We start from the raw sequence: 26,367 nt of genomic DNA, 5'->3' as shown, positions 1-26,367 counted from the left end.
AGGGAGGGAGGGGGCGGTGACGGCCGCGCTCTCCCGCCAGTCGCCGCGTCGGCGGCCCCCGACGGACGTGCCCGCTGGCCCATGGCCGCGGCGTCTTCGCCCCCTCCCCGACTCGGAGCCAATCGTGGAGCCGGTGACCGCCGCGGAGGCGTGACCCGCTCCCGGAGCGGGGAGGGGGGACGGTCTGTGTGTGTGTGTCTGTGTGTGTGGTAGGGACAGACGGAGCGTAGAGCATCTTTCGGGCTCGTTGCTACTGTCAGGTTTCGCCCTCGCTCCCCAGCCGCCTTCTCGCCCGCCGCTGGTAGCCAGGGCTGTACTTTCCCTCTCGCGGCCATGTCGTCGCCGTCGTCTGGAGAGCGATACGAGGAGGAGGAGGAGGAGGACGGCGCCTACGAGAGCCAGGCCAAGCGGCTGAAGCCCAGCGCCGCTGCCGAAGAAGGCGAGATCGAGTATAGCGGCGCGGAGGAGAGCGAGAGCCGGCGGGACAAGCCCCCCGCGCCGCGCGGAGGGGGCTTCTCGGGCGGGGTGAGGAACGCGCGGGGGCCGGCGGGGTGGGACCGCTTGGCGTCGGGATGCCGGCCGCGGGGAGGGGGCCTGCCAGGCGCCCACCGCACGCCCCCTCCCCCGGGGCCGGGCGCGTAACACCCCCCCTCCCCCCAATCTTCTGTTTACCGGAGCGGGGGGAAGGCCTTTCCCCGCTCCCCTACGGCGTGGCGGGAGCGGGGCGGGAGGTGCGGTGGTGGGAGCCGCGGCCGTGCGGCCTTCCCAAGGCTGGGGCCCGCCTGCCCTCTCCCTCGGGCATGGAGGCGCTTCCGGTAGGGGTGAGCTTCCCCTCACACCGTGGTCGAGGGCGGGAGAGGCGAGGAGGGAAGCGGGCTGGGTCCTGTCCTCCCTTTTCTCCCTCTTCTCCCTGCGGCGGGCGTGCTCGGGGTGCGCGGCTGTTTGTTTCTCGCCGTAGTTGCCTGAGGGACTGAGCTTGCAGTCTGCTACATGCGGCGTGATTTGGATTTTGCAGTTCAGAGATTGCCTCTGTTCCGTGGGCAGCTTGTTGCCTTTTGGGATATTGCCATTACAAGTTTTGTGCTTGCCCTGTTGCTGAGTGTAACTATAGAAACGTCGAGCGGGGGAAGAAAGCGAGGCAGAGGGTTTCTTCCATCCTTCTATTTTACCTTTGTGTCTGGCAGCATACGGCGATAAGGCTGATCATAAATAATTGCCTTCTGCTTAAAATTCATCGGTATTTCTGCTCTCTCCCTCCTCCATGAACAATGCACGCTGCCTTACTAAATTTTCTCCTGTGTACCTTTTATTTGTCATGAATTTATATCTAAGTATCAAGATAGTCCTCAGCCCGTAAATTTGGACTGACATTACTTTTGTGTCTACTGTTTGATTTCTCAGCTAACTAATTGTCTAGTTGAGTGTAACTATGTTTCTTCTTGATCGATCTTTCTGTTTCTTAATTGAAAAACCAAGATCAAGAAAACATTGATTTAATGGCAGACCTTGACATTTGGAAGACTTTCTTAAAATGGACTTAGCACTGGGATCAGTTGCTGAGGGAGCATTTGCTGTTACCATCTCTACATCAGTTAAACTTCTTGACGGAGAGTTGTTAAATTAGTACAACAGTTCCTTGATAAACTGCACCTAAGGTACATCTCTGGAGAGAACTTTTTTAAGTCTATAGTCTCTTGTAACAGAGCCTTGTCAAGACACAATGCTTAGCAGTGTGCTCTGTCTTAAAGGCCGACTCTGAATTAAATCCCTCTACTTGCTTAAGTTGTGTTGAAACTTTGTCATGTATGAGAGCTGGACATTACACAGTGCTTCAAGAAGGAACAAAATACTGCTCTTGGCTTTCATGTTTTCTGCAGTATTTTATGAAATCAGATAGCTGTTACTCTTTTTTTCTCATTCTTTTTTCCTTCATTCTGGTTTCTTTGTCTTCACATTGACCTCACTATCTCAGTTAATGTGCAGGAGGCACAGCCCAGCCTCTGTAAATAATGGGAGCACAGAGTGTGTCTGTAACTTTACATTTTGGATTTCAAGAATGGCATGTGCTCAATCTCATGACTAAAGAAACTGAAATAAGTGTGTAGTCAAGAACATGAGGATTTTTAGGCAGCTTGTTGTGTCAGTGGCGGCATGCCTCAAGGAGATAGCGTGGTCACAGATTCTGATAATGACAGCTGTATTCACAGGTCCACTATTGGAGAGGCAAAAGTTGTCTTGATAATAGAGATCAAACTGATTTCTTAAGAATAACCTATAACATAAAGAAGGTATATGAAAAAAAATACTGAACATTTTTGTTAGTAATTTTTTGTGAGGTTCTAAATAGCAAAATGCCAACATCTGCTAATTAGAGTTATTTAATATGAACTTTAGAGTTTGTTTTTTGTGCACAGGAAATGTTTATTCCATGGCATATCTTATGCATTTCTCTCCAAGGAGAGGTTCTTGGCTTATAAAAGTTGGCTTATAAAAGATGAAGGTAGGTTGAGAGGAGTGAAGAAATATAAGTATCCTGGGTTGCTCAGAAGAGAGCAGAAAAAGAGTAAGTGAACATGAAGAAGGAGGAACTATAGGGAATGGGGAATTAGAAATGAGAAAATGGGTAACTGGGATAAAAATAGTGGTAGGAGTCTGGTAGCCTCAGTGTTGGATTTTTTTGTTCCTTAACATGCCTTCTGGAATATCAGTGAACTCTGTACACTCTATGGATTATATCCTGTCTTTGCATAAAAGTTGTTTTGTAGTAGGACCTTGCTAGTGGGTTGGTGGGGTCTACCTACTGGGCTGTTTATTATCCTGTTCCTCTGGGGTTGCTTCATTGGGTCAAATAAGTCTTTGTGCCTCTTCAGTTTTGATTTTTATTTTTTCAAATGGGTGCCTAGAAGCCTGTATATGAGATCCACATAGAGAAACCTAACATTTTGCTTTTCTTTTTCCTGTTTCCCCACTTCTGTATGATACTTCTCATACGCCAAAGGTGAACCCTCATCTTCATGCCTCAGGGCTGAGGAGCATGGAGAGCCAAGAACAGACCAGAATGTTGACCAGAGGCAGCAGGAAATGGTTTTGGAGAAATATTCTGTGGGAGAGAGTTTGGGAAAATGACTTTCAGAGACAATGTTGAGTGGTGGTGAAGCCTCGGCAGAGGAGTCAGAACTGTGGTGTAGCAGAGTGTCAGAGCACTGAGAGAATGTAGGAGCTGTGTTTGAAGGTGTCTGGAGGGCCTTTCAAGCTCCATCCCTCCTCCCTCCCTTAAATTTCAGTTTTATCCATTAATCTTGCATTAATACAGCCTGTATTTTCAGTAGGATAACTGAGATATGCTGTCTAAATACATGAATGTAACTACAAGCTACTGCAAGGCAAGATTGGAATGTGAACTTGCAGCTTCTCAGTTACTCTGCTGTAACTTCTGGTGGGCAGAGTTCTTGCTTTGTGGTAAATGGAAAACAGCTCCCTTTGCAACTCAATGGCTTTGTGTCTGTCACAGGCAGTTGTGGTAACAGTAACTAGATGGCAGAGACCTCACATCTTGACCTGTTTTGCAGTGACTTGTTCATCTATGCATTTCTTAAATGAAGTACATCCTATGCATTGGTTATGGAGTAAATGTAAATCATCCTCTACCAAAAAAAGTAACTGTTACCTTTGAGCTACTTCTTGCAGCACCTCGGGTTGAATGTCCTGATGATGCTGTGTGTTATGTGCGGTTTTGCTTCGGATGGCTGGTTGGGTTTTTTTTAAAGAGATACTCAGATTATGCTGAGTAGAGAGGAAAATAGAGTATTTCAGTTGAAAGAAAGCTACAAGGATGATCTAACTGCCTAACTGCCTGACCACTTCAGGGCAGATTCAGAATTAGCAGAAGGGGACAGAATGCAGATATTTTGCTCTCTAGCAGTTCTAATTGAAAGGACCCGATTGTAAGGAGTACTAGGAAGAGATATGCATTAAACAAAAGAGATGATTGCCTAGTAGCCTTCTAGATAATGGGGTGTGATTTAACCATACCACCATAGTGTCCCTCAGCCCCCCAAACCAAGCAACCAATAACAACAACAATCTAGGATACACAAAGTTGGTATATTCTTCTGCTGCCATGGTACCGTAACGTTATCTTATTTGCTTGGTTCTTCAGATACACTATCATACTTCACTGTGTACTGGAAATAATGTCGTTGCTGCAAAGCTACAGGAGTTCCAGGTGATTCAGAGAGAGAGATGTCTCCTGTACCTCTGTAGGAAAGAGACTGCTCAATTCAAGGAGGTGTGATCAGCAGGGATGATGTATGGTAGGGCAAACCGCTGAAAGTAGCGCCACCATCTTGTTGTACAACTGGGAGCTGAAGAGTGTGCAGGAAATGTTGCATATCTGATTATGAAAACCTTTCCTCATCAGACCATCCCCAGTGAGCAGAGCTGAGATTATTGAGGAATGTGTTGTGCATCCTCACCTTGTCTTTATGGTGTGGTAAAAAAAGCTACCCTTGACATCCTGCACGGCAAGTTGGATGCAGATCAGTCCACAGGCATTGCTGAGGTTTTGGGCACTTAACATACCTAATAAGCAACCTTTTGGGGCTTTCCTCCCCAGTTCTGTCCTATTTGTAAAAACAATTTTAGAGCATTTAAGAGTGATATAGCAAGAGGAGAAACTTGAGAGTAAAAAAGATAATCTGAATGGTGAGAAATAAAATAACAGTATATGTAAATATGCGGGAGAGAGAATATGAAGGAGGAGTGCCAGCCTTCCTCAGTAAGGAGAAAAAGAGAGATGGAAGAAGTAAGCAGAGAAACAGTAAAGGAGCAGATGGTCTGAAAAAGGTAGTACAAGCTAACAGAACTAAGGTGAACGTGCTGACTGGAAAGTGTGTGGAGGCAGGGTAAAGGATGGATTTATGTGCAGACAGTTGGTGAAAAATTCTCTTATCTGGAATTGGTGAGCAAGGGAGGGATCATCCTAGAGATCATCACAACTTATTTCGTTTTTGTAATGGCAAATCATAGTTTGTTAGCAAGAAACAAGTCATCTATTTTAAAATGTTGTCTAGAGCTCCTTAGGTCACCGAAGAATGGGTGTTAAAATGCTACAGCCATGCTTTGAAGTTGCTTCTGTTGCAGTCTTATGTATGTGAAGCAACTTGTTTGTGGTACTTGGTTATGTCAGCACTTCCCTTTGTATCTCGGCTCTCTACAGAAGCTGGCTATCAGTGTTGTTATACTTTTTTATGTTCCTAGTTTCTTTCTTGTGGGAAACCATTTCTATCCTTGTTACTGGTCTCCAGTGCTTGGAAAGGAAGTCTCTTTCCATTATCTATTTACTAATTGCATTTTCTGTCCAGCTAATGTTTCTTCAAGTAATTGTTACTGAGCTTTTGAAAACATATAAGCCACGTATGTTAACGGGGGCAGCAGCAGCATTACCTAGTCTGTTCTGGCTTTAGTGGAGTGCAAGCGTTGTGTTGGAGTTTTGCATGGGGCTTTCCTGCTGGAGTTACTAAAGGACTCCTTTGTAAGCAGAGAAATACTGGTGTGGTTTTTAATCTGTATGTGAGCAGATGCTTTGGTGAAACCTTCATCTGTTTGCCAACTGAAGCATGTGTAGTTTTCAAGATATGGTGACTGTGAGATCTTGGTCAAAATTCTTAGTTTTTCATCTCTGGGAAGAAATTCTGGCAGCAGTTGAATGATCTGTGTATGTTCTGACCTTAGCTGTGGAGATGCTTTACATTTACAGACACATTTGATTTTTCATGTGGTCTAGTGGTTTAATTTCTCCTTTTAGACAAAAATCAAGGGTCGTTCTAGACTTGCTTGATCCTGCAGCTTGGTAGCTGCAAAACCTGTTTGACAGTAATATGCATGTCTGCCCTTGGTGAAGACTTTTGTGCCCTCAGACATATGCCTGTAACACTTGTTGGTGCCTTTCACCAATATGCTCTGTGAACATTAGCTTAGGGCTCCCTGGCTCAGCAGTGACTTACGCTCAGTTCTTGTGCTGCTCTTCACTGCTGCTGGTCAGAAAACTATTTTGAGTAAAGCCCAGGCCCTCTGATTTGGCCATTTATGACCTCAGTTTTATTTGTATAAATTAGTTTCTGAAGTGCAACGTGGAAACTTTAAATTCACGACAAGCCAATTCAGTTACGATTCTGTGTTCCTTGAGCTTCTGCACAAGTTACTGCAGTAGCAGCAGTGTTACGACTTCTTGCTAAATCTCTTACTGTGCAACAATCTATTAAAAGATGTTGTAACACCCTATGTGGTGTTATGGGAGAAGGAAATTCGGCTTGGAGAGCCAAGCATTGCTTTAACTACAAAGGAAAGCAGAATTTGTCTTTGCTGATGGTTCTGAGAGCAATTCCAGCGGCAGAAATGCAGGCATCTGCATGTGTGCATGGACCTTGTGTGTAATGGATTTGCTTGGTATGAAAGCCTTAATGTTTGAGTGTATCTGCTATCAGAAAGATTTATATCTTCAGGATGGAAGCTTAAATGGGCTGCTAACACTGAAAAATACAAAGGGATGTGTGTGTCAGGGAAACATGAAGTGAAACTGTGATGGAAGATTGAACTGGGAAGTACAGGCAGAGAAACACTGTCCCATTATGATCTGCTCTCTGAAAAGCTTGACTTGATGTATGTGGGTGCTAATTAAGTAAGCTGGCTCTTGGTAGTGAGTCTTTGCTTCAGAGAGAAAATTATTGCTTATATTTGCCACGTGATTAGACAGAAATACTTTTAGGTGTGATTTCTTGAATGCATTAAAGACAGGAAAACAAAAGAAAACGCATACCCTTGGCATTAACTGGGATCTTAACATAGTAACAAGTATGCAGGGCAATGAATAATTGATTTCATAACTTTAGGTTGTTCTATAGCCTAAATAAAGGTGCCTGCTATCTCAACACCTTAGAGTCTATTACCTTAGAGTAATAGACTTCGGAGGAAAAAACAGTAACTATTGTTAGATTTCTTTTGACAATTTCCTTAGATGCTTCCTTCAGCTTTGATAGTGTGTATGTGGGTAAAGAACATGAAGGCTGGTGACAAAAACCTCTGTGTAGTTCTGTTCCTTCTGCAATTGCCAAGGTATTGCAGTTCAAAGTATTAACCTTTTGTGACTACTTTAATCACTCCTACCACTGTAGCAAGATAATTCAAGATACATGTTATCTTATGCAAATATCACTACTGGTGTTTTCCCACAATTGTCACATCTCTTATTCAAAGAAATGTGTTGCCACTTAAACTGCTGTCATGGCAAACAACATGTAAACTAAGCTTTAAAAAATTACACAGCAGATTGTTCTGATGTCTGATGAAATCTGAAGCGCTGGCTTTTGTTTCAAACGGGATGGTCAAATCCTCGATTTAAAGCAAAAATACATAATTGTTTTGCAAGAGCTGTGTGTGGAACACAAGAATTAAACGCATGAGACTCGATTTGGAGTTATCTAGAATGTGTTTTTTCCTTGAATCTGTTGCTCAACAGGAGAGAGGAATGTCTGGAGCACTAGTAGCATCTTTGTGGTTACTTAACTACTGGAACTGAATGCTCCTTTGTGCTACTAGTGAGAATCTCTCTTTAGTTCCAGAATATGCTATACTCCTACTTCTGAAAAAGTGAAAAATCAGTCAAACTTGATCATCGAGGTCAAACACATGATATAGCTGCTGAATTCGAATATATCAACTTTACATTGCTGTCACATGTGTTAAATTTGGGTGCTGGTAATTACAGTACATTTTGGTGTGCCCTTAATTATCTCTAATCTTTCTTTGTTTATCTCTCATTATTGGCTCGGATCATTTACTTCCATTTTTTACCCTCACGTCTTAGAATATATAAAGTTAAATTCCAGCCCTACTTCAGGCTTTGCATGGAAAGATGAGCTGATTGCAACCCGAGTTCTTCAGTCACACGGAACTGAGAGTATCTGAAGTCAGAACAGTAGCTCTGAAAAACATTCCTAGTGAGAATTCTGTGTTCTAATGGCTGAATCTGTTAAAGGGTTTGAAGCTTGGGGTGAAAATAGAGAGCATGCCCGTCTGTACAGAAACTGCAGGTGTTTAAAATATGTATGAAGAGAGCTTAGAGGGGAGGTTGGGTTTATTTCAAGTAGGGTATGGTGCTGGCGTTGTCTTACATTGTAGGATACAGCTCTGCATACATTAGAAAAATAATCTTTCATTCCATTTACTGGTGGCCCTTGTTCTTACTTTTTTATCCCCCCAGCCTGTCTCAAACAAACTTTGACATTAACAAACAGAAAGTATTTGAGCTATTGGGCAAGTCCAAGGATTTTATTATCTTTTTTACTTTTATTAAATAGGGTTCAACACCTCCTGCAAGTCAAACAAGTGTTAAATAGGTTTTTTTAATATATATTAGAAAAACCTTGCCTCTCCAAACATTGATTAAATCTGCAAAGCATTTTATTTTAAGTAGACTTCAGCAACTGAACTTTGCAATCTGTTTGGAAAGAAAAGTTAAATTATTTAAGATATCTTTGATTTGTACATTTAGATGGCTGCTTCCGGAGTAAATGTAATGTCTGCCAAGTATTTAATTGTAGTTCACGATGGCAATATTCCTTGTTCTGTGCTGAATTCTGAAATGTCATTTTTTTGCTAGGATGCTGGGGGAAGTCACCACAAAGTCTCCGTTTCTCCTGTCGTCCATGTCCGAGGGCTGTGTGAATCAGTTGTGGAAGCAGATCTCGTAGAAGCTCTTGAAAAGTTTGGAACCATATGGTATGTCAAGCAGGATAAAGTAATGTCTCTGAATAAGACGGGAGTATTATTTAAATGTCTCTTGTACATCTTTAAATACATTATGATAGCCATTTGCAAGCCAGAGCTTAGTGAATAGTAAAGTATGAAGGTTTTCTAGCTGTGTGAAGATTGTGTTTCTGTACATGGAAAGTGAGATCAAGCAGAGTTTCACTGTCTGCACGCCCTAGTGTCTACTGTCAGTCTTGAGCAGCACAGCTAGTCCTGGCCTTAATATGATCTGTAACTAAACTGAATTGCAGAACAGCGTGGGGATGGTTGACTTGATATATGTGAATGTACTAAAAGCAAGGATGGGCCACAGAGCAGATGATGCTTTTTCCTATAGTGTCATATGGAAGGAGTCATATGGTATGACCTTTAGAATGAGATGGTTATTCAGAGAAGGCACCTTTGAAGGTCAGATGGCCTAAAGATTACTGATCTGTGAATAAAATAGTAAAGGTGAATGAGTATAGACAGCTTACTCTATGTTTTGGGTGCTTCTTTTTGGAAATGTGCATTTATTTTCAAGTCAATGTGTGTATTGAAGTCAAATAGGGTTTTGAAAATATCACAGTGGTGTTTTTCACTGCTTTAATTTTCAAGTAATTGAATTATACTTGCACCACCATCTTAAATAAATAGAATGAAGTGAGCACAAGCTTGTTCAGGAATACAAAATGGTAAATTTTAGCCTGAGAGTTTTACTTTTCAAAAGCTTAATAAGCTGACAAAGCTTCTCCAGTTTTTGTCTGGATTTGGTTAACTGGAATACTTCTGTTTATTTCCTCTGAGGTAGCTTTGTGGCAGAAATAGTATTTTAAATTTGGTAGCAACAGCAAAGATGCTTCATGTGTCAACTTTGAATGTGTTTTATAATGTGCATTTACTGTGATCCTTTACATTTTGGTCCTAGTGAGTAAATGGTTATCTGTTGTATTGGTTGAATGTCTTTATACATTAGGCTATTTTTTTTTTCCAGGAGAACAACTGCTTATTATTTCTTTATCTTACAGCTGCATTTCTTTGTTTTGTACAAATGCTTTGGAAATGTGCTGACCAGGTTTGGGAAGCACAAGTGGGGAGTCATACCTTCCTCTTACATCCTTGTTAGGAATCATTCAGAAAAAACACATCCTATATGTCAGATACAAGACTTTGGAGTCGTCAAGTAAGCACACAGGAGAACTTAATGTACTATTTCTTTTGCCAGCTATGTCATGATGATGCCATTTAAGCGCCAGGCTTTGGTGGAGTTTGAAAACGTAGAAAGTGCGAAGAAATGTGTAACATTTGCAGCAGATGAGCCTGTGTACATTGCTGGGCAGCAAGCTTTTTTCAACTACTCCACGAGTAAGAGGATTACTCGACCAGGAAACACTGATGATCCATCTGGAGGAAATAAAGTTCTTCTGTTGTCAATTCAGAACCCTCTATACCCGATTACAGTGGTATGTTTCTTCTTTTTTAAAAATAAAATAACAGAAGGCAGGGAGGAGCCATCTCTGTTATGTTATTTCCATTGTGTTCTATTTGTTACAATTGTACACTGTTAATTCGAGTCAGGAACTCACCTACCAAAGCATGACAATATCTTCGTAGAAGTAACTCGCATGTTCTTTGAAGAAGTTTTTTCGAGCTGATGCAGTATTGTTTTACACATGTTTTGCAATACATTTGAAGACATGGTCAGGATTTTGAAACGTTTAAGTTGCTAAATGCTTCTGAAATATTTCCAAATGTGTTGCCACATCAGGAGTGTTATTTAGCTTTTAGCCTCTGGGTGGCAAATGTTTAAATAGTGCTTTTTTTTCCCCCCATAGGAGGGATTATTTTATTGCATTCTTTTATTCTTAGTTATTTCCTTTGTGGAAACTTGAAACCTTCATGTGTTGATGATCACCCTCCAGTGATGGAATCTTCCTCACCTTTCTTTAGGCTTTTTCATTTTACTTTGCAATATATCAAGCCATACCACATACAGAGTTGCATCATAATATATTGCCATCTATTTCATAGAATCATAGAATGGTAGGGTTGGAAGGGACCTTTAGAGATCACCTAGTCCAACCCCCCTGCAGAAGCAGGGTCACCTAGATCAGGTCACATAGGAACATGTCCAGGTGGGTCTTGAAGACCTCCAAGGAAGGAGACTCCACAACCCCTCTGGGCAGCCTGTGCCAGGGCTCCCTCACCTGAACAGTAAAATAGTTTTTTCTTATGTTTAAATGGAACTTTTGTGTTCCAGCTTCATCCCATTACCCCTTGTCCTGTTGCTAGATACTATAGGAAAAAGCGATGTCCCAACCTCCTGACACCAATCCTTCAGATATTTATAAATGTTACTAAGATCTCCCCTCAGTCTCCTCTTCTCCAGACTAAACAGCCCCAGTTCCCGCAGCCTTTCCTCGTATGAAAGATGTTCCAGTCCCCTGATCATCTTGGTGGCCCTGTGCTGAACTCTCTCCAGCAGTTCTCTGTCCAAAACTGGACATAGTACTCCAGATGAGGCCTCACCAGGGCAGAGTAGAGGATAAGAACCTCCCTTGACCTGCTGGCCACACTCTTCTTGATGCATCCCAGGATGCCATTGGCCTTCTTGGCCACAAGGGCACAAGTGCATGTCTTTTAATGATACTGATATATTTTACTGGTATTTAAGAATGCATGTTTTCTCATGCACTGAGTGCTTATATTTTTCATAGAGATCTTATAGTACACATTGAATTGTACAGAAATATTTCAGAAACATTTCCAAAGGGCTGCTTTAAGGAGACTTTCAATACTGTGATACAAGCGTAATTTATTTGTTCTTGGGGAAATACATAGGATAGTATGGATCAAGCAAAGTGTTTGGGCTGTGTGAAATTGTAGAACTTGATGCAAGTGTTGAGTTTTGTATAATGTGCCATATATTGTGTTAGCAAATTGCCTGAAACTTAATATTCCTGAAATTACTTCCAGCAGTCAAGTCCTTATCCTGCTTTTTGCTCCACTGTCTTATGAATATGGATAGGTTTTTGCCTGTTGTTTCATTAGTGGATGATGAATTTTCTTTCTCCTGTCAGTTTTCTTTATAGAAAAGCATGGCAAGGTATGAATTGCTTTTTCATCAGTGTTGAAAGATACACCTGCTTTGAGCTGTGTGAACAAATTCACTGACTAAATGAAAGCATTCTTTGCATGTGGCTATAATACAACTTTTGGAAACTACATTTCATTTGTGCATTTTAAATTTGGCTTGCAGAAGCAGCTGAGTTAAACTGGTAGCAGAAGCATCTTTCTGAGTTGGTTTCATGGACATTTTGAGGATGAAGCCTCTGGCACAGTATCTCTTTTTTTAGAGGAACTAACCAACACCCACCCCCATCATCCCCACAACCTCTTTCTTCCCACAGCCCACAACTGTTTCTCTTAAGAGTATACCAATGGGCACTAGAAGCAGACAGATCTCCAAAATTACTTGCATGCATCAGAGCTCATAGAAGACAGGGTGGATTAGTAGAGTCATAGCAACTGAAAATTTATACTCCTAACAGCTAGGAACGTGAGGAGAAAAATATAAATTTTGCACTTGGCCAGTGGGTTAATAAACAATTTAAGAATGCCTCAGGCAATGTCTGCATCTTTAAAAATGAAACAAAGAAAGAAAAAAACCCATCTAACACCAACTAAGTTAAAAAAACCCCCAAAACTCCCACAAAATCCAACACCACCTCTTCCTCCTCAGCACTTCTCTCCCTATATTTGAACTGCAGTTAGACAAATAGATGAAAAAATGCAATGAGTTTTAAGTGGCAAGTCTGAATAACTGCAGTAAACTGTTATGTAGCTCTTAGGAGCTTTTGTTTCAAAACAAGGTACAGTTTTTGCAGAAGAATTGGTCTGCTCAAGGACATCTTGTAGAAGAACTGCAACAAAATTTTAGCTTCATTTCCTCCATTCCAATTGTGACCTGCTTCTTTCTTAGCAGAAATTTTTAGAGAGATGTGACAGTGAAGAGCAAGTTAATTGTATTTAATTCCTAGTTGAATTTCCACCAGTTTATGTTGGGGGAGGGGTTGGTGTTTTGAAAAAGCTGTTCCTAAAGTGTCATATATAGTTCTTTGAAGTTCTGTTTCCTCATTTCCTTGTCTGTGGACAGAACTTTGTCAGGGGTTTGTCTGTTGAAACAGACCTTCTGAAAGTGATGCCTGCTGCTGAAGTCGTTGCTGTCTATTCTGCTATACCACTATGAAGAAATCTTTTGTGAAAGAAAGTCATATGCCTGAAAACTAATGTCACTTGGAACTAGAAGGTTTTCAGGACTCTTCTTGTTTGGGACAAAAAAAAAGAGATGAGATGTTTTGGGTTTTTTTTATGTGGGGGTTTTTTGGTGCTTTTATATAAGACACAAGTTACACCACTGCATCTGTAGCCAGCCATAAGACATCTTCTTCTCCTAGGTTTTTTTTTGTAGGGAAGCAGCTGTATGTGTGGGGGGTGTTTGTTTTGTTTTGAAGAAAATCCAGCATGTCCTCCTACCTCTCTGCCTCCCAATTGTTCTGATATTCTGTGGAACATAATAATAAATACTATACCCACTTCCTTTCCCCCTTCTCCCTCATCCCCCAAATAAACCTGAGGTTGTACGCTAAGTTCTTGGAGTGAGCATGTTGGAAGTGTTTGGTTTAGAGATAAAGAAGGGAAGGGAAAAATAGATTGTGGCAGAATGTTCCCATGAGATACCGGTGCCTTTGGCTGCTTCTAGGTTTAGCTATGAAACTGGCTGTCTAGTAAAGCTCACATGCTCTCTGCTGTTTTAACCTGTTCTAACAGGTAAACTTTCAAGAAATTAAAGTTCCTGTTTGTTTAGGTTCTCAAGCCTGAGTTTTGGAAATTCTAAGTGTGGGTTTATAATCACTTTAAAACAAACCTATTTTTCTTGGCTAGATTCATACTGGAGACTAGTTTCTGGTACCACCATGTCTCCATTGTTATTTTTAATTGACTGTTGTTTGGGATACTCCTGGCACTACATCATAAGCCTGGCCCGATATGCAGTAAGGTGAGCTTTGCTCCTTGACTGCTTGGTTCCCCTACAGTGCTGAAGATGGCCTTCAATTTTATTGGTTCCTTATAATACATGCTGGTGAAAACAGAGTGCTAACCATGACATGGTTTGCATGAATCCAGTGTTTCCTGTCAGAAGTTTTCTCTGCCTTAAGTGGAGAAGTTCAGCAACCACTTGCATTGTCTTTGATTCAGGTGAATACAGTTGAAATTCTCTTTTTGATAACCTGCCTAAGCTTACATCGTGTACTGCCCCTGGTTACTCTTTTGGAAATGGACATGAACAATTAAAAAAACTCTCAGCTGCTTGAACCTTGTGAAATGAAACGTGCTCTAACTACAGTATCACTTTGTCTCTCTTTGCTTTGGTAAAACTACTGCAGTGCAAGTTGAAGATACTTGTTAAACTAATGCTTGCATGAGTACTTCTATAAGAAGTTTTTTTCCTGTCTTTCAGATTTGACTGTCTGTACTATATTAATTAATAAAAATGCTAATCATGAATGTATAAATTGTGTAGGGAAAATTTGAAATGAAAAGTTAACAAGCCTTTTCTTTGCTGTCTGGCAATTAAATGCCAACGCAAAGAAGTGTTCTGTGCACCTAAAGTGTCTGAACTTTCACATCTGACTGAAATAATCTTTCTTCTTCCTTTAGGATGTCTTGTACACTGTGTGCAACCCTGTTGGAAAAGTTCAGCGCATTGTTATATTCAAGAGAAATGGAATTCAAGCTATGGTTGAATATCCTTTTTGAATGTGCTTATTTTTTTTCTCTATAGGTTCTTCACTGCAGATGGGATTTAACATGAGACTGTCAGAAAAATACTGTGTAAATTTGAGACTTTAAAAAAGTTCTAAGACATATTAGTTTCTAATTTCCATGTGTCTGTGAGGCAAAATAGTACTTACACACTTCATCTTTATAGGAAAATGACATTGTCAACAGTGGTCTTGATAACCGTGTTGGTAGATGGCCCTATGTCTAGTAATTGCAGACATGAAATATATCATAGATTTAACAACACACTGTACACAAAAGTTTAATGACTTCTACTTGTCTCAATGCTCAAGAAATAGATAATGGATTGCAGAGGTGCAGTTTTGACTTCTTCAGACTCGAGTTCTAATATATACTGTTTGTCTTGCCATTCTGACTTTAACAAAGCGTGAGACCAACTTATGCCTCCTTAGCCTGTTTCCCCTTTGCTGAGGAGATCTCCTGCTCTGTTATCCTCCTCTTTACTGTATTTGTAGCATTAAGCTGTACTTGAGATGAATGTTCAGACTTGTAAATGTGTTACTGTGGTTTGCAAAGTCCAAAGTCTGATACAGTTACGCCTTAGATTATAAAACTCTGATAGACCTCTTCCTAGAGACTGATTACTTTCCACTTCTGAGCTGTTATCTGGGCAGCATTGTACCAAAACATGAGAAGTTCTTTTGTGATTTCAGATGCTACTGATGTGGCAGGCAGTGTTAGCGAGTCATTTGTGCATCATACGATTTAACTGGTGGCTGCACTGAGGATTTGCCAGGCAAAACCAATTGTCCTAACATCCATAAAAGCAAACCAATTGCTGTTGGTGTAGAAGACTTAAACTGTGTGTCCTAACGGACAGTGGTTTGACTTACTGCGATAGTGTGTCGAGTTTGCGGTAAGCAGTGTTGTCTGCATCAGATAGCTTGCACAGTTGGACGTTATTCTGCATCTTGTGGAAGATTAGGGTAGTTGTGAAGTGGATCCTGCACATACTTTGAAACTACCATGCTTCTGTCCTTTGAATTAAATTTTGCAACGTGCCTTTAGTTAAAACCAAAAATAACCAGCAATTTGAAAGAAAACTAATAATGCAGCAGTGTAGGTATGGAACATGGGGGAGAAGGGTGGAGGAAAAGTGAACTTCAACATGAGCCATGCCTGAGAAGTTAAAAAATTTCAGTGGTAATTGCAGTACCCTTCACTTTTACAGATGTGCTCCCACAGTTTTAGCCAGTATAAATTTCTAAGAGATCTGGGTAGCTTAACTTCTCTTCCTTTTAAATTCTGCAATGAGCCTACATCACCTGGGAAGAAGTTGGGCTGCAGTTGGGCTAAAACACAAGGATACACTATTAATACAGACTACTTGCAAAATTTCACTAAATTATATCAAAGGATAGTGCAGAATGTCTGGTCTGCAAGGTTCAGACTTTCTGACACCGTATGTTGTTGAGTACCTATGAAATCATGGATTGTTATGTGCCAATAGTTGGGTACATTTTTCTGCTCATCATAGAACCTATCTTGGAGTACGTAGAGGATATGAAATAACCTACTTGTTGTGGCCTGATACATGGATCTGCCTTGTACAGGGGGATTTAAAGCAATCTGCTTGTCGTATTTTTTTAATGGAAGACGATTATTTGTTCATTCAAAGTGCCTCTTAGTTCTGTGGTTTTATTTGGCTAACAAGCTCAAAAGGGCATGCTCTTTCTTATTCCTTTTTGCTGTAAAGTAAGTACTGAATTTGTATTCTCCCTAGCCACAAGTCTCAAGATAATACCAGCCGTGAGAAGGGATGCATCATTTTAAGTCACACCTTACTGCCCCTGAGTTCTGATCTCTTCCCAAATGATGCAGCTTGAACTTTGCTTTCAAGTATTCCTTAGACTTGCCGGTAACTCTTTGTGTCCTCTGATGCAAGTTACTAAATCCACCAGAATATCCCCTTTCAAATAGCATGAGCTGAAAGCACAAAGCTTGCATCTAAATTATCCACACTGAAGAACCTAGTAATTTATGAATGGTCTCATCATGTGCTGCCTACATCTCAAAACCGGATGCTTAGCATAAGCTGAACCCACATGTGCTTGCTGGTAACTTTATATTAAAGTCTGTGTAGAGTTCTTGGAGGGTATACAATAGTGAAATAATCTGCAGGCTATGAAGATAAAACCATATGAGAAGAAAGGGAGAGGAATGAGACCCCTGGGGAAATAAAATCCTTAACATGATGTGTATGTTTGAATCTGTGTTTTGCGCCCAGAAGGCGAAGGCTGCACTCAACGGAGCAGATATCTATGCAGGATGCTGCACACTAAAAATTGAATATGCAAGGGTAATGCTTGGACCTTCTCTTTAAATTTTGCTGGAAAAATGTGTGTAATCAAGACTTAACCTTTTCCACTTTTACTTTATTTGAACAGCCAACTCGACTTAATGTCATTAGAAACGACAACGATAGTTGGGACTACACTAAACCCTATCTGGGCCGACGAGGTAGGTTTTCATACCTTATCGCTGTAGATGTTTGACTGTACTAATGGCAAATCCTTTATACGTGGTCAGGCTGTATGGCAATAGTCCTCTCAAAGCCAGCCAGTGCTGCTGAAGGCTTGTGTTCACACGCCAGGAAATTAACCCTGAGTCCTAGTGCCCCCTACTGCCGTGTGCTTGAGCTACTTAGCTCAACAAGGAGCCCACACCTCCAAGCACCTTCGCAGTTCTCAAGGACTTGCATTTCTCCAAGCAGCTCTCTCTCTTTGGAGGAGAGGAAACCTGGTACAGACTATTCCTTACAAACTACAAACTTGCACACTGCTTCTCCTTGGAAAGGACTCTATAATTTTTTTTTCCCCTATGTTGGACGAGGCATTAAGAAGGATAGAGGACTTCAGCAGGCTGACTCTACACTTCATCATGCACCACATCGGCATCAGCAAAAAAAAACCCCAAACAAACAAACAAAAATACCCTCTGAAAAAACTCAGACTTGCAATTCACCTTGTCTGCATACTGCATGCATCACCACCACAAGGTTTTTAAAGGAGGACACTTTCAGTACTTCAGATTTGTATGGGATGAATAACATGATAGACTGTACCCATTCTGTTTGAGTTTGTATGTATGCTTGGTCTTATTTCCCTTAAAATTATAACTGAAAAATTGAGAACTTCCAAAATTTAAGAACCTCTCTTGTTGATATTGACGTTGTATCTTCTTATTTGCTGTATGTGAGAGTTACATTCAGTTTCAACAATGTAAATATTGTCTAGCAGTAGGGAAATTTAATCCTTATCTGGAGATAGTTGGAACTGAGCAGTGCAATATCAGATAGGTCCCCTCAGTTATATTTAAGTATTAAAATAGGGAGATTCGTAATTGGTACAGGCATATTGTCTCTTAAGTACTCAGCTGTAAAAACTACGAGAGCTTAACTCATGTCAGTGGAAACTATGACTATACATGTAAAGATAAACTGCTGTGTAGCTTAACTCCTGTAAAGTGTTTATTTAAAAAGAAAATAAATCTGTAACTATGGAGTGCAGTGTTCAGTAACTTATGTACAATAATGTGTGCAATGTGATGTTAGAAAAGTGAAGACAATGTGTCCAAGAGTATCTACTTATAAAGGCTATATGAGAACAAGGGCTTGGGCTGTCTCAAGTGATATGCACTTTCAAAGTAATTTTGCAGAGACACTGGACTTGTAAAACTGTTGTACAACTAAAAACTTAGGGCTTGAATTTTCAAAATGAAGTTCTTGTAAAAAGTTAACAAGGGAGCTACAGTATTGGTTGCAGCTTGTACATCCTGACTACTTGTATCAAGATTCAAACATTTGTTTCTCATTTCCTTAAAAGAAAGAATGGATTTTGAAGAAACTGAAGGGCATTGAAAACAATCTGAAGGTTTGAAGTTGAAATATCTGAAGAATTAATTTGACCTTCTGTCTTTTGACCGTTGGAGTGGTCAGAGACCGACTTGTAATGTTGTGCACCTAATTACATTACATAATTGGTCTGCACATAGATATGGCTGTATCAACTAAATGTTCCCCAAACTAGAGAAAACAGTGGAAAATGAAAAACTTACTTTAGGCACATCTGGCTCCTTCTCAAGAACTCTTGCTCTACTCTTTTGTTTTCCTTTTGTTACTTTGGCAGCCTGTGACCTGCATCCATTTGTCTAGAAAACAGGAATAGAAATAGTTGAATGAACACTGAAATGTACTTGAGAAAGCAGGCATCTAGAGTAATTTTGTCAATAAAGTGAACTAGGATTTTTCTGTTCTTTTGGGTTTTTTTGAGAGAGAGTTTTCATATTTGTGCTTCAACTTGCTCTTGGAGCAGTGTTGTTCTGGCTTTTGCACATAATATAAACTGGACTGATTACACCAAACAAGATCTTAGCCCAAAGGGATTTCATTCTGAGGACAGGCATGCTAATAAATCCTTTCAGAATTTCACATACCCTCCCCCCCAAATCTTAGCAAGAAAATCCATTTTCATAGAATCATAGAATGGTAGGGGTTGTAAGGGACCTTTAGAGATCATGTGGTCCAATCCCCCTGCAAAAGCAGGTTCACCTACATCAGGTCACGTAACAATGTGTCCAGTCTATTTATTTTTTTCAAAGTACTGTTTTTAGTTCATTAAGGTAACAAATTACAAGGTTGACAATAGTGTTTCTCCCCTTAGTAAATTCCTAACAAGTGCCTGCTGCTATGAAGCGATATTGCATTAGGCTGAACTGAAAACACCTGACTTTTAGTATTCTACTTGCTTTTAGCCAGAAAGTTCAAAGTGTAGTTTGGAACATTCATTTTGGTGGTTAATGCCAGCATACATGAGACTCAAAGGACCTGAGTCAAAACAAAACAAAACTGACAACCCCCAAATTTAAACTAGATTATAATGAATCCTGCCTTTCAGAATTATTTTAAGACAGATCAGTTCTCATCAGTGTCTGTTTGCACAAATATTTCTCTTGGCACAATTGAGGGACTTAGTTCAAGGGAGGAACAAGTATGAGGCAAGGCGAGAACAGTGGACTTAGACCATCACGAGGAGGAAGTATTTGCCAAACTATATTCTCCCAGAATTCTTTATTTGAAGAATATGGTCCTGTATTACTGTGTGCAGTTTCAGAGGATTTAACTCCACAATTATAAACCCGATTTTTCTGAAAGATGATTACTGCATGCACTTTTAAACACTCACAGTTCTTGATAGGACTGTGCATTTGCTTTCCAGAGCAAAGAACCAGAATCTCCCTGAAAAGGGATGGAAAACCAGGACTTGACAAAAGGAATCTTTCTTCTATCTATCTGAAGGCATTCAGCACTGTTCTCTCTTCAAGCTTTATTGCCAGATTTGGAACCTGTCCTCAAAATCCTGAGCAGAAAGAGCACATGTGTTTTCATCTCCCACTGTTGTGTGAATGGTTCCTGTTTTCCAGGGGAAGTACAGCCAGCTGTGTTGGGCTGGATGTGGCATTTTCAGCAGTCATATTTAAATTTCCTGATGTGAACTGATAAATGTTCTGCCCCATCTTTTCAGTGTGGCTTTTTTAATCGTGAGAAATCAGTTGTTGCTTACCACAAAGAAATCTGGAAGCTTTAGATTTTCTGTGTCGTGCAGCATGGATCTGATTAGAAAATACAGCTTTGGCTGTGAGGCACTGCTTTCCTCCAGTAATGTAGACCCCTTGCTTAACTTTATGTCCTAGAAAACTGGGTTTTCTTAAAGGATTGACTGTTGTTTAAGTGCATTACTCAGTGATGTTTCTCTTCAAATGAACTGTTCTGTGCTGCTGATAATGCAACAATGTACAATCCTTTCAGCACACCCATAAATCAGTAGGTGTTCTGTAAATATATATGTACACATATGTAATGCTCTCTGTTTACTGATTATGAAACCATGTAATACAGGTTGTTGTTGGCTTATGCTGAAACTTCTTGAAAGAAGCCCACTTTGAAAATGTGTTGCTGTTGAAGCTAATATTATGATTCAGGTACTGTCTTTCAAAAGTACTGCATTTCAAATTTGTTTTAAGAGACACATAGGTAAATCCTGCTGTATGGTGTTATCTATACTAATGTGTGGTGTCTGTTTAGGAGAACTATTGGGTATTTCCATAAACTTTAAATGTCTGCATCTTCTCATTGGCCACTGCCCCCAATCAACTTAAGTGCAATTTGTTATACAGGTGGCAATCTTTTAATTTCGGTGTCCCAGGGTTACAGCTCGTGGTTTTAGACATATAATGAATGAGAAACTGTAAAATTAACAAGGACTCAAATTACGTGTTTTGCTTCTTAAGTAGAAGCTTTGTGTTTTAACTGGAGAAATCAAGTGCATACTAAACTGTTTTCTTTCCCTTCCCACATGTTAGACAGAGGGAAGGGCCGCCAGAGGCAAGCTATTTTGGGAGAGCATCCATCATCATTTAGACATGATGGTTATGGTAAGTAACAAAGGATGACAGGTGCTTACGATTTCTTTACGTGTTACTTGGAATTCTAAGTATCCAGTCAATGCTGAAGTGTGGATCCCTACAGGATGAGTAGTTCACTATTGTGCTGTACGTGTGTTGCTGTCAGTCCATGCTCTGAAAATCCTGGTGGTTCACTGAAATCTGAACTGCACTACAAATCAGCTCTACAAATTGCTATCATCCTAGCAATGGAGGGAAAATGACATGTGTACTAGGAAAGCAGTTTTCTTCTAGAAAATGACAACGTAGCTTGAGTGATGTTTGACGCAATGAAGAACTCCGATGTTCTTGCATGCACAACTGTGAATTTTGGGCTGTGTTTCATCTCATTTAGCTCCTTCTGAAAAGGTACAGCTGTGTGACTGTATAAGAATGACTTATTTGTTTGAATTAGTGCTGTAAAGTGCGGCAGTTTTTACCAGTGCTATCTGCAAATGCAGATATGCTGTCACTCTCATGTATCAGAGCAAGACCTCAGGATTGGGAAAGTGATGTCCTCGGTTAGATGTGACTTTTCTATTTATTTACTCTTGACTGTTAGATGTTATGTGATTTATATTGCCTCTTCCTTTGCAAATGTATTTATGATATTTTACATTGTAGGTTGACCTTCTACCTACTTTTTCCAAAGGTCCTTCAAATCTCCAGAATTTCTGGGTTCCACCTCGTGTTCACTGATGTTCTTTTTTCACTCTTCTGATAAGCCCTTCTACCTTAAATAACGTGTCTGTCTCCTATGCCACTGTCTCCCTCTCATTACTGCCTTTTGATGGACAAAAAAGGACAAAAGGTTCTTTTTATACTTGCTTATGTGAATTTCACATTATTTTTGTATCGGAAGAACAGGAATCCTCTCATTGGTCCATGATACTGATGTTTCAATGAAGTATTTTGTACTAGTAATGTCTCTTAATTACAAGGGGAAAAAAAGTGTATCTCAGTGAAACTTCTATAGTGGAAAATAGGACAGCTTCATTTTACCTGAATGCAGAGGTTTAAGTATTCCTCTTTCTTCCTAATGAGTTGTTTGTAGAAAGGCATTCTTTTGACTTAAATCCCCTGTCTCTGAAAAAGAACTGTTTCATCTGTTTTTCCAACCTTTTGGGTTGTTTTCTCTACTTTGTAATATTATTTCTTGGTGACACCTGGCTCTATAAGTAGACATGGAAATACTGCTGAAGGTTTATTTAGGATATTTCTTCTGATAGATATACTTTCAAGTATTTTGCATAGTGGAGGCATACAAAGACTATTTATAACTACTGAAATACCTTTCTTCACTTGTATGAAAAAATACCATGAAGCAGCTCTTTCCTTCTTGTCTAGTAATGGAGGAAGAGACTTGGAACATTAAAAGGAGTGTAAGAGGTTTTGTTTGGCTGGGAGTTTTTTGTTCAGTTGGGTTTGGGGATTTTTTTAATTGGAGAAAGAATTAATGGAAACTACTGTAATGTTCCTTCCCCCCTCTACAAAATGTGCATTGTGTATGTGGTCTTTAATGCAAGATTGAGTAGTGAAACTTGTTTCAAACAATATGAAAGCGTGATCTCTCATCTCCTTAGGGTCACACGGTCCTTTGTTGCCCCTACCGAGCCGGTATCGAATGGGATCTCGGGACACTCCAGAACTTGTTGCTTATCCATTGCCCCAGGCATCCTCTTCTTACATGCATGGTGGAAATCCTTCTGGGTCAGTTGTCATGGTTAGTGGGTTGCATCAGCTAAAGATGAACTGTTCAAGGGTCTTCAACCTGTTCTGCTTGTACGGAAACATTGAGAAGGTAAGGCATAATTTATTAGAACTTGGAAACTATTATATTCATATTAATTGCTTTGGAAAAAGCCTAACTGAGGTGGTTTAAAAAAAATCCCTAATAACTCACAAAACTCTTGATTTGGCTGTTTGTTGCAATGTCATTGTTTTTTTTCCCCTCATATCTGTCTTAGGTGAAATTTATGAAGACTATTCCAGGCACGGCACTGGTTGAAATGGGGGATGAATATGCTGTGGAAAGAGCTGTCACACACCTCAACAATGTCAAGTTATTTGGAAAGAGACTTAATGTCTGGTAAATACGTTTCATTACCTTAATAGTCTACCAGTGTGCAGGTGGAATGAGGTTGCAAATGGACACTATCCTGTTGTTCTGTTATCATTGTTGAAGTTATAATTATCCATTTGCAATTATTATTGATTACTATTTAGAAAATTATTTCTATTACTAAAGCATATGGGCATTTCATGGATTGGCTGTTCACAAAGTGTATTCCCTAATGTGTCTTATCAGTCCTTTCTTTAAGGAAGGTGTCAAATCCAACTCACCTTGTTCTCCTTCTGTTTCAAGTTGTTGTAAAGAAATGTCAGCTGTTCCGGTTGGATCAATAATCTGAATGCAAAGTATAGAAGTCTTAATTATTTATGAAACTTTAACTATATCAATGTCTCTCCTTAAATCCCAGTGTTTCCAAGCAACATTCAGTAGTTCCAAGTCAGATATTTGAACTGGAGGATGGCACAAGTAGTTACAAGGATTTTGCAATGAGTAAGAATAATCGCTTCACCAGTGCTGGCCAAGCATCTAAGAACATCATCCAACCACCCTCTTGTGTGCTGCATTATTACAATGTTCCCCTGTGTGTAACTGAAGAAACATTTGTAAAGGTAGGTAGCTGAAGTGTCTGTGACATATAGTGCTTTGGGTTTCTATACTAGCTTTACTCTCTGCTACTTTTAAAAAGAAATAACTGGGATAGTTGCAGCATAGCAACTGGAAGAAAACTGCCTTTTAAAATAGGTTTGTAGCCTCTCCATTTTGGAAGCTGCTATATTTTCACAACTCTGACATATTCTCTCATTTTTTTACAAAAAGAAGCAAATAACATGAGAAATGAGATGTTGGAAGTAAAGATGAGGAGCTTTACTGAATACAGGGAAAATTAGGACTGCAATTCACAAAATATTTACTGCCTAGAGAGAAGCATATACCTGGAATAGTTTGCACAGTTCAGTCAGTCCCAGGTGAACTTTCAGTTCAATAAAAATGTTTTTTTCAAGCTCTGACTGAAAGGCAACTCTGGTTCCTGAGTGGCGTGCTTGTACGAACAATTTCTGAGCTACTCTATTGAAATGGGAGTGTCGGGAGAGCTTGGGTTCATGTAAATAGTTAGTTTGAGGTGGTAGTGATAACAATACTCTTAACAAGTTTAGTGCCTAGAAAATTGTGTCTATTGTGATACAGCACAGATACAGGAGCCTTGTTTTGCATACTATGGAGCTGTGTTCTAAAGTCACCAATCTAAACATCTTTTTTCAATGACTTGCTGTAAATTCCTGGAAGCTCACTTGAAGAGTCAGTATTTTCCTTTTTGTGTGCCTCTTCCAGGAACTTGGGAGCTTTTGCTGAGGTGTTTATGTGTATTTTTACTTGAGTTTTACCTCTTATTTTATTTTTATGACAGTTATGTGAGGATCATGAAGTTCTCAGCTTTATTAAATACAAAGTGTTTGATCCAAAACGTAAGTAAACTTTGACCTGTTTGGGGAGTTATTTGAATTCCAGTTTTGATAACAGCATATACTGTCAGGAGATGTTACTGATCCCTTCTTTCCCTTTTGTATTTCTTGTTTTAACAGCTTCTGCCAAAACACTGTCTGGTCTGTTGGAATGGGAATGTAAGACCGACGCAGTGGAAGCTCTCACTGTACTTAATCACTACCAGATAAGAGTCCCAAGTAAGCCAGTGTTACAGTGCTATATGGGTTTTTTCTTGGTTTCTTTCATGTAGATACTGCTGTAAAGGGCTTCAGCAGCTCAATCTGCAGCTAAAAACTGCATATGTATGTACCCTGTATTTTACAAATATGTAGGTACACATACACTGTACAACATATTCTAAGTCTTGACTTCTTTAAATGTCTATGCCTTTTGTATTTGAAATTGCCTGTGGAAAACCACTTCTACCAGTAGTCCAGCTAGGAGGAGGGCCAACAATAATGGTCAATTCATTCTTGTGTATAGTGCTCCGTGTGGAATTCTATGGACGTTCTCTTGTGACCAAGTCCATCACTTTGTTTTTATACCTAAAAAAAAATGCTGATAGCTGAGTAATGATACCTAACACGTCCTCTGGTGTCTGCAGGCCACCAGAGGGGTAGGTGGGAAGGTGTGAGCCTTGAATCTACAGAATAAGTAAACTTGTCAGAGTATGCAAGGTGATCTTGATCATCAGGAGAGCTCTGCACTAGGAGAGTGAGGGAGCCCTGGCACAGGCTGCCCAGGGAGGGTTTGGAGTCTCCTTCCTTGGAGGTCTTCAAGGCCCATCTGGACATGTTCCTATGCAAACTGATCTAGGTGGACCTCCTTCTGCAGTGGGGTTGGACTAGGTGATCTCTGAAGGTCCCTTCCAACCCTACCATTCTATGATTCTATGACATGCTGAGTCTGTTCTATGTTGTCTCCTGACAGATGGCTCCAACCCTTATACCTTGAAGCTTTGCTTCTCTACGTCATCCCATTTATAGAGGAGAGGACAGCATGTTAAGAGCTACACTCACCTTGATTTTGCAAGTTTAAAACTACACTTCGTTCATAAAGCTCTAAAGTGATTGTTCTAATGTTGCCTTGTTTCAATTTAACGTCTAATATCTTTTATCTTGTTTTATAATAAATGTTATGTTCCTTCATAAATGGCAAACCAGGTTTTTTTCTTTTTGCCTCGGAGAAGTACACGTTGTAAGCTTATTACAAAGTTTGTATTTTGTTAGTGTAGTATCTTCAAATGTCTAAAGAAGCACCAGTAGTATAAACAAGATTGTTTTCTTCCAGAAATGAAATATATTTGCATTTTGGGTAATGTGAAATATTAGCAAGTGTTTTTCCATTTGTAGTCTTTAATTGGCAGATAGAACTATCTCATCAGAATTTTAACTGTAGAGCTTGTTTTTCAGTATGTTAAGTAGTGAAGTATGTTGCAATACTAAAAAAGCTTGTATTTATAAGATGCTTTATTCAGGTTAATGTTGCACATACCGATTTTTAGTAGTAGATACTTGATTTATGATTCATAAAAAGCTAACGCAGACAGTTATTAAGTATGTACCTGTGTATGGTGTGAATTCAGACTTATTTAAAGTGGTTTGGGTTGTTTTTTTTTTAAAGAAAAACAACCAACTATTTTCCATGTGCATTAGCATGATGCCATCTAGAGCTAGTCCCACCGTAGGGGCCTTTTAACAATTAAAATTTCAAGCCTG

The 26,367-nt window shown here is 40.0% G+C and overlaps 1 protein-coding gene across 1 annotated transcript; it reads left to right on the top strand.

Moving 5' to 3' along the window:
* HNRNPLL (heterogeneous nuclear ribonucleoprotein L like) lies at positions 1–26,367 on the top strand. Its single transcript, XM_061989110.1, has 13 exons — positions 1–525; positions 8,660–8,778; positions 10,013–10,250; positions 14,509–14,594; positions 16,855–16,951; positions 17,040–17,112; positions 21,013–21,084; positions 22,677–22,894; positions 23,061–23,182; positions 23,574–23,775; positions 24,573–24,630; positions 24,748–24,846; positions 25,580–26,367. The coding sequence occupies exons 1-13, from the start codon at positions 334–336 to the stop codon at positions 25,633–25,635; spliced, it is 1,632 nt and encodes a 543-aa protein (XP_061845094.1). The 5' UTR covers positions 1–333; the 3' UTR covers positions 25,636–26,367.

Source organism: Colius striatus, chromosome 2, assembly GCF_028858725.1.
Source record: "Colius striatus isolate bColStr4 chromosome 2, bColStr4.1.hap1, whole genome shotgun sequence".
NCBI lineage: Eukaryota > Metazoa > Chordata > Aves > Coliiformes > Coliidae > Colius > Colius striatus.
Note: the sequence above shows the minus strand (reverse complement) of the source record. Positions and strands in the feature narration are given on the sequence as shown.

What these genes read in the sequence shown, in the direction of transcription:
- HNRNPLL (XM_061989110.1), top strand. Translation starts at nt 334, where the DNA reads ATGTCGTCGCCGTCGTCTGGAGAGCGATACGAGGAGGAGGAGGAGGAG. An exon ending in GAGGGGGCTTCTCGGGCGGG is followed by an intron (nt 526 to 8,659) that starts GTGAGGAACGCG and finishes TTTTTTTGCTAG; the next exon opens with GATGCTGGGGGAAGTCACCA. An exon ending in ATTTAGACATGATGGTTATG is followed by an intron (nt 21,085 to 22,676) that starts GTAAGTAACAAA and finishes TCATCTCCTTAG; the next exon opens with GGTCACACGGTCCTTTGTTG.